Below are 17575 nucleotides of genomic sequence, written 5' to 3' on the forward strand. Positions count from 1 at the left end.
TCATTAGGTGCTTTGATATCTCTGTCTTACCTGCTGCTAATCCAATTGGAGAAGAATTAAACGTGATGTAATTCTCGTCTCAGAAAAGAGGCTGCATGTGATCTTTTTTGTGTAGCTTCACCATTGCCAATATGAAATCCCAGGGTGCTAATCAAAGTAACAGACCTTCACTTGCACACTAAATCAAGAGCTATATGCAAGTATAGCTGTCTTTGTTTCTGTTTACACACAAACTTTTGTCTTTTGGGTGAGAAGACAAATGTGCAATGCACGTGGGCTGGTATTGTTTATGTTAAATGCTCCAGATACAGTAATCCATTCGGAGCACTGTGGGTCCTCGCTGACTGTTGTGGCATTAAAAATACTCATCCCCCTCAGGCTCTTCTCTGCCTGTCCAGCCCTGTTGAGAGCCAAGCATTGTTAATTGAATCGTGTTCTCTGCTGCGCTGTCCTTGTAGCCGTTTTTATCTAAATTGGGTGTAATGGTTAGGAAAATATTTCAAATTCAGTAATAAAGAAGCTGCATCCAACTGGTGTGGCAGGCGAGACCAGTCATGAAGACAAGATTGAAACCTATTCATATGAGACAAAACCTGTGATTTGTAATAATTGCAGAGAAAATTAATTTATTTTTATGTCTTGCAAATGTGCATCATCTGTAATTTACACTACGAGTTAGACATATCAGTGAGTCCCTATTAATATATCAATGCTGTAATTTGCCTTTTGTAGCACAAGTTTTTTTTCTTCTTCTATTTTCTTGCGGCGTGGCTTTAGAGATGGCATTGTTGGTGCTCATGATCATGTGATCTCTCAAATCCATCTTGCCAGGCTTCAAGCTTTGCTCTTGTGACAGAACCCACTGTGGTTCAGATTGATCAGTGTCATATGAGGAACTACTGGCAGCTCGGTTTAGGTGTGAGTGATCGAGAGAAGCGTCTGTTTGTGTCATGGTGTCCAGAGAATTAATCCAGATCACTGTAGTGACGTTAGCATTTAGCTCACAGAGCCACTAGCATGGCTGTAGACTACCAGTTTGTTTGTTTTGTTTTATCTTACAAGGGTCTTAAACATGGTAGACATCATTGAACAATGAATATTAGTAGTAACAAGATTTTGAAATCCCATATATGGTAATTCCTTATACAGCTGCCTCACAACATAACCCGTGGTCCAAAGACCTACAGGTTGGGCATACTGATTAGGCAATATAGCCGGAAGCAATATCACAACATTTTGTGAGATTTTCTTATAATAATCATCAGTAATGTGGCTATAATGACTAAATGGGTAAAGGCAAGTATTAAAAACAGTCTGTTAAGTTCAGAAAATGACATCACTTTACGGTAATGCATCCTTTAAAACCAAGAAAAGACAAAATGCCAGATCACATTATAACAATATCCAAGATCTAAGACAATATGTAGTCCCACATCATGATAACGATATAATATTGTTATATACTGTGTATTATTTGATAGACAATCTGTCCAGGATGTACCCTGCCTCTTGATCAAGTAGAACTTGGATAGGTTCCAGCCCCCCTATGACTCTGCACAGGATGAGCAAGTACAGTCGAGTACAGCTAGTTGCAGTAGTGATGCAGAATTTAATTTTCCAGTGCAGATGTGTTTCTGCAGGGCTAATTTATTAATGACATGAATTCCCCTGATAAAACTTGGCAGATGTGTAGCTTTATTTGAAAGTTGGCCCAAAACCAAAAGGTAGTAAAATAACAGTATGGAAAGCTAAGACATTTGCCAAGCGTAGCACAGGGTAGTGATGTTTCAACTTGATACATGAGCCAACTTTTTGGCATCCTCAATCTGATAGCTTGAGTAGCATTTCTACCCCTGCAGCGGAAAAACTTTCAGCAAATTCCAGCCTGTTCAGCTTTCTGAAATATGCTGGCAGGAAGAGCCGAATAAATGACACACAGCTTCGACAAATTTCGAGACCAAGACAGATGACCAAGGGGTACAAATACTGGATTATTTGTTTTCTTTTAGCAATATCATGAGGTGTTATTTTTCTCTTATTGTTAAGGAGTTAAGAGCAGTGTGTGACACAGCTGTGTGGAGGCGCGACATTTATCTTTGAGCAGATGGTCTCGTACTAAAGTCGTCTGGGAGGAACAAGCTTTTCTTCTTCTTTTGATTTGCTTAATTTTCTCCCTTTGATGTTTGTATTTGTGACACCTTTCCAGTTTTAGCACAGGCCATGCAGCATGTGCAGTTCTCAACAAAGTTCAGAATGTGAAGACGGTGTGTTGTTGAGCTCATTTGGATTTAGCACTGTGTGCAGGGGACAAATCCAGCGCCTGAGAAGCCTGCTCTGGGTGTCAGTAGCATCCTATCTGTTACAGTGGTATTGTAGAGCACAGTGGAGCGGCTGTGATACTGCTGTTGTAACATGCAGTGCCAGGCCCTCTGTTAGTCTTCAGTGGCCTCAGAGGCCAGTCCTTATCTTTTAACAACACGCCTCTCAGCCATCCACTGGCATACAAATGAAAGACTCACTTAGGGGCTGCTCTCTCTCTCCTCTGTCTGTCTCTACTCCCCCCTCCATCCTCTCACTGTCACACTAATCCTGTTTAGTGTTGGAAACACAGTGCTGTTGCAGTATTGTCGCGCTATTGTGCTCTCCAAGATATTTTGACCAAATGGTATATCAATACAGACACATCAGAAACTGTAATATATTGTCTTCAATCGCACCGTCATCACAGTCAGCTTTCAGTTTTAAAGTTGTTTTTCAATGTGTCAGACACCAAAGAAAAGAATAATTTTAAATGTGCCAGTGTGATTTATAAGCCAAGCATGTTTCTCCTCTCAGCTCGCTTGTAACTCAATTATGGAGTAGCTGCTCTAATAAATGGCAATAACATGCCATTGTTAAAGTTTAATGTGGTCCTTAATACCAGGCAATGTTGTCCAATGTGAGTGGACAGCGCCTAGATAGAGTTGCCATCGAGACGAGTGGAGTGGAGTTCACAATTATGGCTCACGGCTTGTGCTGAAAACTAATCAGGATGCCTAGTACCTGTTCTGCTAACAGGGTGGATGGTCTGGCGCTTGTGCGACAAGAAACAATAGGTTGTGGTTATAGTTTAGTGAAGAGTTGAAGCAGAATGGTTTAGTTCAGAAATGGCTTCCAGTGTGTTTAACACATATTTGTTATGTCTTGAATGATTCGTGCATTGTTTTATTTTTGCCTTGCTCGTGGGCCTAAAACAATGGTGATGTCAGCTGACACTTCAGTCCAGATATTTCAATAGTTACTGAAAATGAGACTGGTTATACGTGTACCAAGAGCGTGTTTTTTTTCTTTGGTGCATCTCTTCACATTTGCTTGCTACCTAGAAATCTAATGGAAGGATTTATGTCAAATTTAAAGGTGGATATTTATGGTCCCCAGAGGATAAACTTCAATATCTTACCAACCGCACAAACTTCACTTTGCTGCCACTTTGTTAACCAGAAATATCAGAACATCATGAAATTACAGTGCACATTCATGTTCCCCAGAGGATGAATCTTTTGCATTTTGTTCACCCGATGATCTGTGTCATACAGTAGCACCTCCCTCAGGCCAAACTTTCAAGTTTTCATGCAGGATTTACTGTAATTTCTGTGGCCGATTGAGAGGATGAAAATCTTTAATGACACCATGGGGGTCCTCCTGGCAACACCATCATATTGTTGGTTATTTCGTCCAACACTATAGTACTGTGACATGTAATGAGGCTTAAGTGCCACCTCGAGGGCTCCCTTTTGAATACAGAGCAGGCATTGGCAAAAATAACGTTATTTCACATGTTTTTTTGCTGTGATATAATCTAATGAACCCCAGTTGCACCAGATGGTCCTGATGGTTAAAGATGTATAATATTGTATAAAGTTTGTATAAAACGAACTCCTCAGGCCTGTGAGAGCTGACCAATCAGTGCAGATTGGGCTTTTCGGCTAATGAGACAGGCACTAAACCTGAGCGTTCAGAGAGAGGATGAATAGAGGTGCTGTGGCAATGGACATTACGGTAAAAAAAAATATATATTTTCTTGAAGATTCAAGCATGTAAAGTTTTTTAGTACACCCAGACAAAAATGTGTGAACCTGAAAATTGAGCATAATATAGGATCTTTCAAGTTCTTTGGATACAATCCTGAAATGAATGCTGTCCACTTACCAACATTTTTCCAACTCAAACCCTCTCTCTCAAACAGCATATTAGTATTACTGTTAAGTAGGTGATATTAAATGTGGCATAACATGTTACAAAGTCAGAGAGTCACCAGAGCTATTTTTTATTTTATAGACCTTATAATGACAATAAGAGTTTGACAGGATAAGCTTAACTAAGACAGTACTTTGTATTAATCACATTTCCACCCAGTATGATACTTGCCTCAGACCAGTTTATCAAGTAAAATCTATTTATTTTGTAACAAGAACTTTTCTTTGCATCACTGTATGAGTAGTGCTGCTTGCATAATATACAGAAGAGTACCAACACTACAGGTAACTGATGGTGAGGAAAACTACATTTCAAATTCAGACCTATTCAGAACACATGTGCTGCTGCCTTCAGAACGTAGATATATGGTAATGTATGTTCAAGAACAACACATTTAATTGTTAATTCTGTTGCAGGAAATACTGGAATTCATTAAGTTAATTTAGACACAAATAAAAGTGAACATTCTGTAAGTGTAAGAGAGACTTGTCCTTGTTTTTAAGGTGCTGGGTCTCAATGTTGAACTAAAGTGTTTACCACTGATCTGAAATAACGTTGTGTTAAACTGTGATAAAAGTTAATGATATCAGTGGATAATATGACTGGTACAGCCCACGCAGCTCATTATTTTTAATTAGCCCCACCTTTTCAGTATGTTCCTGGCAGCATTTCGTGACATTGCTGCTCAGTGTCTTTAACCACTGAATACTGAGGCCTGAAGGCAATCTGATGTCTGACTGTTTTCCACATCAAATTATGTAACTGCAGCCCAGACTAGTTAATTTTGGATGTTCACACTTTCCCCTTCCATTTATTGTCCTGCTAGGGTAGAAGCTTCGTGTTTGGGTGCTGATTTATGTTCAGACAGTGAACAGAGAGTTTAAATTTGTATTGCAAAACATGATATATACATTATTTAAAAAGCTTAGTTTTTGAGTTAGTATTAAGCATTTCCTATATTAGAAGTCATGGATCATAAGTATATGCTTATAAGGTTCATAGAAGTATTGTATTATTACATAATTTTCCAGGATTACCTTGTGGAGTTGTAAAATAAAGATAACAGAATGCGCTTTTGCTTTTGTTACCTTATTTATTATTATATTTGCAAATGGTAAGCATATATATAGATAGGTAGGTATAGGTATATATAGATAAATCTGTGGTCAGTATGATGTAAGTGGAAGAAAACAAGTTTGTCTAAGTATTTGACAACTGAGGCTGCCTTCGCAATCACAGCTGCATGATTTCCCCTTTTCTCCTCCTGCAGACTCCTATAATTCAATATTCATTACCACGCTTGTTTATTCCAGCCTGCACTGCATAATAGAGACAACTTTTAATAGATTGAACTTAGTTTTGTGACAAGCACCAGACGTGTTTCTGACAAAAACAGACACATTATTTCAATTTCCAATGCGATGACACGAACGATGCACAAACTTCAGAAGGTGTCTGTTGGTTAAAGCTATTTCAGCTTCAAAGACTTCTAGTTGTGGCTTTAAGCAAATAGTGTACATTGCATATGTTTTGTTGTTGTTGTTTTCACCACTAAAAGATAAAGTATTAACAATTCATACATAGAATATCTGATGCCCATATATGGGAGGGAAAATGTTGCATGCTTTAAAGGAAGGAGCTCGGCATTTTAATTTAATGTAAACCTTGTTAATATAACATAATAATAACATAATAAACTACTTGCAAAGAGCTACTTTCATGATAAAACCATATTGCATAACATAATTTCAAGATATTCAGACAGAAGATGAGAACACAGGGTTGGTTGTCTCAGTCAAAAAAGTTCAGTCACATAATCTCATACATATTCATCATTGTGGCCTGGTTTTTCTGTCACAACAGTCCTCAAAATAAAGCTGTTGATTATCCATCAAGCAGATTCTAAATATTTATTTCTAAATCACTGCAAATATATGAAATGCTGTCCCTATAGGTGGCCAGTGTTACAGCTGGTACCCACAACAACTGCTATACACACACACATGCCACTAGCTGTGTTTTGTTTGGCTTTGCTGCAGTTAACCCACTCTTCAGAGCATTTCAACCTGACTGCAATACAGTCCACAGGATGTAAACACACCAACAGGGTAGTCACGCATCACTAAGGAATGTATCATCATGAGTGGAAGGTGGACATAAAAGTCCAATCAGGAACCCCTGCCGGACTGGCCCTCGGTACCCATCCCTTCAGTATCTATTTTTTTAAATGGGAAAAACAACTACAGCACCAGTATAATCCAGTATAAAGCAACACAATATTATAGGAATTACAGGCTAAAAATCCCCATTAAAGGGTAACTACATCGATTTACACATTACACATTAAAGTGTGTTTACAGGTTTTGTGGAGAAAACTTTTGTGGCTCGAGGGGAAGCTGCATGTAATCTGATAAGTGCCTTCCAGTGATGTCACTCAGTGGCTAAATTGCATTTTGGGTAATGCGGGCACAGTTTTGAAAAGAAGCCCACTGATCTAGCATTGCACTCCTATAACACTGTTGGACTCGATACAGCAGGACCAGAGATATCACCGTTTTATTCCACGCATTCTTCTCTGTGTGCAGTAGTACTTCCAAAGACCTGTAAACACACCTCAGTGTGTAAAATTGGTGCCGTTAATGGTGCAATATGTAAGAATTGGCCACCTGTCAAATTCATACTCAAAACAAAATAGAGGGCAGCATATCACCAGCTCTAACTGCTGCCAACTGTAGCTGCCCTTAGCTAGTTAGCTCAGTTAGCTGTGCAGCTAGTGGTTCAGACTGGGAGTTCGGGGACCAGGGGAGTTAGTTAGTGTTAGTTAGTGTTTACACCGCTAGCAGAGTTGCTTTAGAACAGGAGAGGCCAGGCATAGCTAGTCAGCATAATAACTTCAAATTGTGCACTAAAATGCTATATTTTTCTGACTTTCTTTTCCTGGAATCAAAGCAGAACTACAAATATTTCTCAGGTTCAACATTCATGTTGACTTTCCCTTCCCCTTATTGCAAAACTTGGTGTTTCTTGGATTGACATCTTCACCTTGTTTTCTGTAGAAATCATGTCCACAGCCTTCTTCACTTATAAATATTAAAATAGTTTTTAGTATTGTCAGTGTTGTGATAATCATCTTTGGCAAAAACTATTCCGAAATTACAAGGCTAATTATTTTCTCTTTTGTGTTTCATTTGGCAGATAAAGGGTAAGATGGGAAATTGCAAATCAAAGCCAACAGTTTCATCCGCCTGTTGAAAACTGCTTTTAATTATATCCTCTTTGACCAAATCGCACTGCTTTTTGAGAACTGCTGTGCCAATTGTTTTTGAAGGCGTTCAAGGGGTTATATGTTGTCAAAAGTACAGTTGTTAACTAAACTTAGTCCTTGCATTAGCGTGGGGAATTGATGACTTTGCAAAAGCTCTTGTAGCTGCAGAATTACAAATACCAGGAGGGACTTAAATTCCCTTCAAGCTCCCTCTAGACAAATAAAAGTGAACTGATAAAGACCTTCACAAAAACCAACACACCTCCCACTGAAATAAAAACAACAAAGGAATAACAAACAAGTCTTGAAAGCCACCCAGTGGGATGACCAAGGAGAGGTTTGTGCATACAAAAAGGATTTCTTGAATGCACCTGCGAGGTGTTTTACCCAGAAACAAGAAGTATCCCTACATCCGAGTCTCTCAGCTTTCTGGAGAGTCATAGTAGTTGCTTTACACGTGCTTCAATTCTGGAGGATTAAAGATAAAAGAGTCAATTCAAATGCTGTCATTTGGCAAATGCATGTTTCTAATCAGGAATTAGGGCCTTAATAATAAAATGGATGTGATGAGCATTTTCTTCTGGTGCTAAATCTTACAGACATTCATTTCAAGCATGCAAATCAGGGGCAGATGGAATTAGCCAAGAAGTGTGTGGGGGATGAGAGATGTGTCGCTAGGGGTCGACGCCTTTTGTGGAACATAAGTCCCATTTATCCCAAATTAGGACGGGTGCGGCACTGGTTCGCTTTGATGTTCGTCTTGGCGGGGGCCTGGGTGGAGTGCAGAGTGGGGGACGGGGCAGATTGCTGGAGCACAAACAGATGTTCAAGGCTCATCCTTTGAGGTGGTGATGAAACGTCGCCACAGCAAGAGTCTTTACATCCCACTGTCAGTCAGTTGACACAGAGACAAGGGCAGGGCTGCACTTGCCACTCTAATGGTGCTGCATATGGGCTACTATACCAAGAGGAGCAGATCGAACAATTGACCTATATCTGTGCGAAGTTGAAGGCTTCTGTGGATTGCAATGTATTATTAGAAAAACGACTCTGTAAGCATTTGATGAAAAGTAAAATCTGTTCACAGTAGGATACCTTGGATACCATAAAAGGATGCTGAAACGGTCGTAAACCAATTTTGGAAAGCGGTTTAGGTCACGATTAAACCAAAAGCACACAGGAGCTTTTATCCTACATCTGTCTTCTCAGCCTCTTCACTCTACTGTTCAACAGGTTTATAATGTTGCACAGGTTGTCATATCAACATCTCATCAATGTCAAAATGTTTGCTTGAAGTTTTTCTTATCTGCACCTCATCTAACTGGTTGCATTTTGTCTCTGTTTCCTCAGGAATATGACGACGGCTACGGAACAGCTTATGATGACCAAGGATATGAATCATACGACAACAACTACAGTAATCAAGGACAAAAGTAAGTTTTGCTATTTTTTCCAAATAAGCCCCTACTAATGGGCATTTACCAGCTCAGTATTCCTAGAAATTATATTGGATTCACTTCCAGTCCCGTATGTAGAGAGGTGTAAAGCGCACGATCACTCGTGTAGCACTGTCATGATAGAAATTTTAAGTCTGTGACTTACTTTTAAAGCAGCTCTAATCATTTTTTTTTTCACTAGTGTATGGAATAAGTGTGTGTAACACGAAAGGAGTCGCTCCTAGCAAACCCGCAGAAAAGTATCACCCAAATTTGCAGTTAACCTCAGCTACACTGAGTATTTTAGTGTCTTTCAGCTCAATGTTTTGGTTATACTTTATTGTTTGGCTCACTGCTCTCTGAACCAAAGCAACAAACCTCTGATACAACACAGAACACTGGACAAAACACTACACAGACAAAGTTACAAAGACTAGCAGGTGAAGATAGTGGAGCATAAAGCAGCTGAGGAACCAGAAACCTTTCTCAGGTGTTGGCAGAGACCCAAACAAATTGAATTTTGTTGTTGCTGCTCCCAGGTAGCCAAAACGCAAACCAAAACATAAAATAATGCTGTTTTAATGTTTGCAATGTGCATTTTGAAACCAAAATCACTACAATGTTCTCCTAAGCTTAACAATGCCCTTCTCCTTATTATAGCTGCCAACTACTGTGTATTGTAGAAATAAATCATATTAAGCATGTTGGCATTGATAGATTAAAATGTGATCCTAAAATCTAATCTTAAAAAAATGTCCAATATTAACATTCTTTGTGATGATAGAATTGGCATTTCCACACAGTTTACAGGTGTTTCTATTATTGCGGCCACCTCATTAATATCAGTAAAGGTAGGCTAATTAACAGAGATCCCGCTCTGCATGATGCAAGGACCACATATTAAAATACAAAATTATCATAAAGCTCAATCAAAATCTCTCTTAAAGGGCTTATTACAGGACTCTTCTACTAGACTTAAATGCATTTAGCTAAGTGTACCTAATAAACTGGCAACTGGCTGAACTGATGAGGAATAAATAACTCCAAAATATAAACTGCATAATTGTGTTTTAATACTCTTCAGCGTTCAAACCAGGCAAAACCATGACAATGACAGCCCTCCAAACAGCTTGAGTAAGCATGCTGAATTAAAAAGCACTTGAATATGTGATGAGTTGTGTTTATGTCTCTCTCCAAGTCTCAGCTTTATGAGCAGCATCTGAGGGCAGCAAGCCTGCTGCAGTGTGGCCATTTGGTCCTGAGTAAATGTAAGAGAATATGAGGTAAATGTGACTATTTGAAGTCTTTTGGGTTCAGAACAGCTGGATTATGGTGCATGAGCTGTTATAAAACTGCATAGTCATTTTCTGCCCTGTTTGAAACTCCAAAAAACACTCACTGTTAATTAAGTTTGGACTGACCTTTAAGTTGTCCTTTAAGATTAACTCATAAAAGTTAGATATAACATTGGATTCCACCTTATAAAAACAGTTAGTAGATTTGAAAAAGATCACAGGTAACAGCAGCATCTCTAGTTCCAGCGTTCTGTTTTTGAATCCAGGGTTTTAAAACAAACTAGTCTCAGCTGACCCAGTGACATGTCACATTTTCCTCCAAGGAATTAATTGAAGCTCATTACCTTAAATGTATTATCTTTGTTTTATCACCATTTTAAATATCCGGCCAACGGTGCTCAATGCGATCCTCATCTTAATGCAAAATAAACAGTCTTAGTGGTACATTGCTCCATTTAACAGAGGGTCCTGCACGGCTAAATGCAGAATATCGATTTTCTTATATCCAGGGAGCTATCACACTCTCCAAGCCACACAAGGTCAAAGGCTTTCGCTTTGGTTTGTTGGTGTCCCACTGTATTTCATCAGCGCACAATGTGCTACGTTTATGTATGCCTGCCTGTGCCACTTCAAAGAAAGAATGATTGTTGCCACATTTCAAAAATTGGATTGTATTGGCAGCTGCTGGTAAGAAAAAAGAGAAAAGGGAAAACCAGACAGAGAAGAAAAAAGAACATTATTCTGTCCCTTGGCTTTTGTGAGCGGGGTGGTCGATGTTTTCTTTTGTGGAAGTGTCAGGATGTATGTCACCCAGACTTCATCCATCTTTGTGCTATCTCTTTTTTTTTTCCCAGATCACACATCCACACACACGCGCACACACACACACACACACACACACACAGAGAGGATGTATCTTGAAGTGTTGCTGGTTAGGTGTAGAGATGCTGGCCATGGGGGAAGCGCAGGCCCGCCTCGGGAATCTGCAGCTATTTGTTTTAAAAGCAACCTCGTGAATAATGGTGGGAGTGTTTTGGTGAAGGTGGGTGGGGGGTGGGGTCGGTGGCTTTGCGCAGATGAAAAATGGAGTCCATCATGTTGGGGCTGGAGGCTCGGTCGACTCAAAGAGATTTTCATGTCTGTTATCTGGCGGGAGACAAAGCAACTAATAGGGCACAGACATCGAAGCTGGAGCCTCCAGAGACAGCTGATTCACTTACTTCTTCTCTTATTTGTGTGTCCTGTGTCCTGGATTTGGCTAAAAAGCGACTGCTACTGCAGGCTGACATTGTGCATGTATACATTTAAGCTTTATGAACTGTTTCTGTGATATGGTTTGATTGAATTTTGACAATTTGTCCTTGTGTATAAGATATCTTATGTGGCTTTTTCTAGTTATTTGTCCTTTGTCTGCTCCTGCGGGCAGTATATAAAGAATTAAATTCATAATTACTATTATAAGACATTGTAATGCTATCATAAAGCCACTGGTCCGTAGTACATATTACATTACAGGCCCACAGTAGTCCATTTAGTACTTTTAATTATTGTATTACAGTTTATGCTGCAACATAATGCTGTCCTTCCATAACTCCCCCTCACAGTCACAATCCTATTTAGCTCTGTGATGGACAAAGGTGTTTTTTCACCCCAAGCCTGAGGAAAGTCATAGCGGGTCCCAGCTGCAGCAGGGCCTGGAGGAGACTGTGTGCATGTGTGTGTGTGCCGGTGTGTGTGTTTGCGCATGTGGACGAGAAGTCTCCTAACAATGTTTCTCGAAGCCTAAGGAGCTCCCAGTCACCAATCTGAGCTCTGACTGCGTGGCAGGATTTCAGTTGCCAGAGGATAACAAGCAGAACAATTTACAGTCTCTCTCTGTCATGGCATTACCCCGATGGCTTACGCTCGAAACAGCCCTGCCATTTGTGAACACGAAGGGAAAGAAAGAGGAGAGTTTTAAAAGGCTCCTGCTTTTAAAAAGATTGTAATGCTGCATCAGTGGATACTGTTACCTTCATTATCTGGAAATATGAAATGCATTTCATACATGCATTTAGCATGGAATGCATTTAGGTATAGGTGGTTGGTAGCTTCTCAGTTGTATGATTAATATATTTTCTTACTATCCTAGATAATATGATAATGGGTGTGTTTCCATTTTAACTAAAAAAACAGAGCTGACCAGAGTCAGAATCACACATGAAAGGATGCTATATTGGTGCAGAATGTATTAATCGGCCATCAGAAAGGTACGATAAATGATTTTGATAATTACCTCTGCCAAGAAGGTTATGTATTCACCTGTGTCCATGTGTTTGTTGGTTGGTTGGTCAGCTGGAAAAACTACTGAATTGATTTCCAGAGAATAATGCATGAATCTTGATGAAAAATATAAGGGGTATTTAGGTGGCTGGTATCTATGAGTGAGTACTAACAGGGACTGTTGGGCCTTGGTAGAGGTATGCACTCTGCTGAGTGCCATCCTGGTTGATTAGTTGTTTAAGTGATTTATAGAGCAAATATCAATCTAACTTAAATATCTTTGGGTTTTGAAATGTTTGACACACAAGTTATTGAAGTCACTCTGCACTCCTAGAATGTTTCACTTTTTTCTGTAATTTTATATATTAAATGTCCTATTTACTAAATTGAAAACATTTAAAAAGGGAAAGATCAACTGTACAAACCAGCTTTTGTAAGTTCTGGCCAGTGACATTAGCAATAACAGGCACTCTTTATTTCATTTATTTTTTTCAGTGTACCGTATAGCCCTTGTGCACATACACAACATACAAACAAAACAGACACAGACTCTTAAAAATCTTGCACCATAGTGCTGCTAGTGGTCAGAAAGTCGACGGGGTACTTTTAAATTGTGACTAAATCAAAAATGAAAGACTCAGTAAAATCATCAATACAAATAAAATGTTAAAAAGGTTTTCATTTTGTTGCCAGCAAAACCTACTTAACTATGAAAAAGAAAAAGTATATATTTAAATAAATCATTCATTTCACTCTGTAACACATTGTGGAAGACTTGTCTTTGTTTGTACAAAAGACAAAATTAAACCATCTCAATTACAGCCAAGAAAAATGGTTTCACAGACTACCAGTACTCAAATGAGTTCCCAGTACTTTATGAGAAAATTTTGAGAAACCAAGAAATGCAACTTACAGACAAAACTCCCTTCTAAATAAACAAAAACATATAATTTGAGATTGCTGTAACTACAATACATACTGGCATTAACATTTTACATTCTCGCAGCACTGGAGTACAATTGCCCAGTCACTACCACTTTTGGGCAGTGATAGCGATCATAAAATCTTAATGTTCTCTGCTGGGTTTAAGTGGCACTAAATGCTATACTACTCACTTGTTATACTAACCACTGCTAAATGAGACACGACAACCTGTGTGACTATACTATACACATTCTGTCACATAGGACAGAGCAAAATTGAGTAATTTAGACATAATTAAATTTGAAAGGCAAATAAAGCGCTCACAACCTTAAGACATGAGGCTTAAGCTAAAAAGCTGTTTTTAGATGCCCTGAAGACATTTTGCGACATTTACATGTTTCAGAAGAGAGCTGACGCCTGGGGGAGCCTCGTGGAACGCTACCTCAGCATGACAGTCGTGGCAGTCGGTCCGCCAGCTTCTAGATCACAGCCTCCTCTTACCGTGTTTATACAACACAGAGCACTGAGCCATCATCTTTTTTTGGAGAGGCAGCAGAGGGCTTCATCTCCGGAGAGTTATCGGATGCTGCGGCGCTTAGGTACCAATCTACTGCTAAGGTCAAGGAGGCTGGAGAGGGCTGCTTGTGTGGAGAGCGTCTTTTAATTTTATTAGCAGAGAAAAGGTGACGTCTCTGTAGGGAAATGAGAGGGTTGACAGCTGTGGCACAGCCCTGGCTGGACACTTGGAGAGGGGCATGGCGAGGTCGTCTCGAGCAGCCCTGGTGTGATCAAAGCATTATTTCATACTTGACACCTCAGAGACTGCGGGCTGCTGACACCTCGCACCTTCCCTTGCATCTTGCTTTGGTACGCTTCATTGTAGGCCAGATCCCGGAGGCCCAGGGGGCACAAGGATAGCTATGTGACAGTGTTTTAAAGGGCAGACGCCTCCCTGAGGAACAACTGTAAATCTTAGTAGAAGAGATGGGCATGAATAGGGACAGAGAAGGAGAGGGGCTGGATTTCTAAGTTTCATGGTGTAGCTGTTAGAATCGATTGCTTGAAAGAGCCCCAAAACTACTAAAAACAAGTTTCACCACCAACACACGCACAATCCTCTAGTGAAAGCATTCAATGGGCATTGAATTTAGTCATTTCTACACTATCAAATACCACAAAAAGACTGTAATATCCAGAAGGGTGGAATGTATGAATATTTCATTGGGATGGTAGCTCTGTATCAAACATTGAAGAGTAAGTTATCAAACCGTTGAAACGTCCCTGATGGTCTCATCAATGTAGAGTCTTTCTGCATGCACATTCAGATAAGGGCACTCAATAAAAAACACAAAGCGAGGATTTAAGGGCGGAAAACACTAGCTAATACCAAACTACAGTTATTCTTGTAACAAACAGCATCCAGCTATCTGCTGTAAAATGTGCTGGTCATGCAGTGAATGACTGGGTTCCCTTAGCAAAGTAGAAGGCTGTAAATGCAGACATAGGAGGAGGAAACTTATGATTAAACCATTCTGTTTCATGGGACTGGTGTAACCTCGGGACCTCTAGTGATTTGTATTAATTGCAGAGGTTTCTGTGATCTTAATCCTGTTCAAATCTGCCATGTCCATAATTTAAAGTATTAAAAATCCCCGCAATTTACCCACCATAGTCCATCAAACACAGAGGTCATGTGATAATGTCAGTCCCGTGCGAATCTGAATCTCTTTGATTCAGCATCAGATTTATTTGTTTTTATTTTGTTTTGTGTTGTCAGACAATGGAACAAGTCCGACTTTGATCGCCACTCATGATATGTTGGACAGCAATCACCAGCAGTGTTGTGAGATAAGCTAGATTGACGTGTAAAATTAGTGATGAATGAGAAGGTTAGGAGCAATGGAAAAACATTTGTTACTTGATCTAAATGAGCTGCAAACGTGTATTAATGCTTCGAACACATACAGAAAGCCAGTCAAGTCTAAACTATATTATTAATGTGGCTGTTAAACAGCAGATGCTTTGCTTCTGAACATTAATGTTATGTTGATGCCTTGACATAGGGTTGGGCAATATATACGATATATATTGTTATTGTGATATGAGACTGTAAACCATTGTGAGATTTTGGATATTGTTCTATCACGATATGACATAAGTGTTGTCTTTTCCTGGTTTTAAAGGCTGCATTACAGTAATGTCATTTTCAGAACTTACCAGACTGTTCTACTTGTTTTAATACTTGCTTTTACCCACTAAGTCATTATATCCACACGACTGATGATAATCATAAATCTCCTTGTGTTAATCTTTGCTGCAGTATCGATATCGAGGTAAATATCTTGATATTTGATTTTGAGGCTCAATCCTATCATTTATAAAGTGCTTTTGAGGTCTTTTCAAAATATCGAGATATATTTTGTGTATACAGCCTAAAAAAATTGTGATTTTATAGCCTAAAAATATTGTGATATTATTTTAAGGCCATACCAACCAGCCCTACCCTGACATCTTATCCAAGGGATAATGTCAGTAAATGTGAGTAAAATACAAGCTTTATTTATCCTGTGTGAATGTGCCACACGAAACACTGATGCAGGGGCATCATTTCTAAATCACATGAGATTCCTTGGTAAGAACAGTCCTGTGTGAGTCGGGCTTAAGATTCCTCAACCAATATCAGCAGCTCTGTTCAGCACAGCAGATCTTTGGAGCTAAATGGTGATGTCAACAAACTAACATGCTCACACTGATATTTCTGAGTAGGATTCATCCTAAGAGAACTATTAATGTCTCATGGCAGTGCAGCCATAACATGTTGAGATATTTCAATCTGGACCAAAGTGGTGGACCGACCGACAGTGTTACATTGTCATTCCTACATAGCCATGCTGCTAGAGCTATGTCCTCAGGTGAACCTAAACTAAAGGGTCATGACACATAATCTGGTCACACTCACTGTATAGAATATGAATGGAGCCTCTGGGTCTGAAAAGTGAAGCAAACGTGAAAGTGCCTTAAACATACATTTTGTCTACTAGCCAGCAGTGGGCGACTCCAGAAGTCTATATGTAAGCTTATGAGAAAATGAACCTACTTTTCACTTGATGCATTACCTCAGTAAATAGTTCCATGATGAGTTTATGGTCTATCACTAGTTTCAAGTCTTCTTTACTGATTTGCATGATGTTCATTTTGTAAATTATTTTTTAGAGTAAAATAGAAGATGAAGGCAGGGCGTGCTTTAGTGTGTGGCTACATTGTGATTGACTAGTCACCACCACAACATGTCCTTGGGTTCTCCGTCACATCCAATCAGAATACCCTCGCCCACACCACCCTCTCATCCCATATGGTCAGTCTGGCTCCAAAAACCAAGGTGGCAGTGGTAATAATGCCAAACTCCAGACCTCAACAGTGATCAACATAATTGATTTCACCCATTTTTTGTGTTTTATACCTAAATTTAAACTTTTTTTTACGCTTTCTTTTCTTCTAACAAGAGGACCCCTGGCTGACAACACCAAAGCAAAGTAACATAGTCATATGTTCCGAGCAGTAACAAAGCCGTTTCACGTAGATTCACAGTTTTTTGTTGGCTTTGTTCCCGCACTGGTTTGTTCCGTCTCGCAGAACATATATGCATGTCAGTAGTCAGCCAGCTTGCGGCGATACATATATGTTTGCATTGTGTTCAATTACAGGTGATACACTGTGTTTGATCAGTCAATGCTACTTCTTTGAGGTCTGATTGTTGTATCAGGGCCCTGGGGCAGACAACACCCATTTAGTACAATGGGAATATCAGCATTGTGTTTTTTGACTCTGAGTACAGATTGGCTTTGTTAGCTGTCTGCTTCTGAAACGCCTGCGGTGCTTCGCAGATGCTGTGTACCTAGATGCTGTTTTCAAGGTAGACAGCTTGTCAAGATGAATGACAGCCGCTGTGTCGGGAATTAGACCATCTGAGGGGAAGGAAGGCGGGATTTACACCACTTACTCCGTCTCAAGACAAAAAGTTGCATATTGTCCCTTCAACAAGACATAACAAAGTCTGTCACAGATTCCAGACAGTCACAACGTAACGACCCAAACATGTTTCCAAATGATCGGCTTTTAAGGAGTACTGTAGACCATCTTGACTTGTAGAGGCAGTA

The 17575-nt window shown here is 39.6% G+C and overlaps 1 protein-coding gene across 1 annotated transcript in view; it reads left to right on the top strand.

Moving 5' to 3' along the window:
* khdrbs3 (KH domain containing, RNA binding, signal transduction associated 3) overlaps positions 1-17575 on the top strand; it is a 115682-nt gene that overhangs the window by 85399 nt on the left and 12708 nt on the right. Inside the window, exon 7 of the mRNA XM_073462890.1 lies at positions 8852-8934. Within this exon, the coding sequence (XP_073318991.1) occupies positions 8852-8934 (83 nt within the window). The remainder of the gene's footprint in view (positions 1-8851; positions 8935-17575) is intronic.

The sequence above is a fragment of the Pagrus major genome, chromosome 3 (genome assembly GCF_040436345.1).
Source record: "Pagrus major chromosome 3, Pma_NU_1.0".
Classification (NCBI taxonomy): Eukaryota; Metazoa; Chordata; class Actinopteri; order Spariformes; family Sparidae; genus Pagrus; species Pagrus major.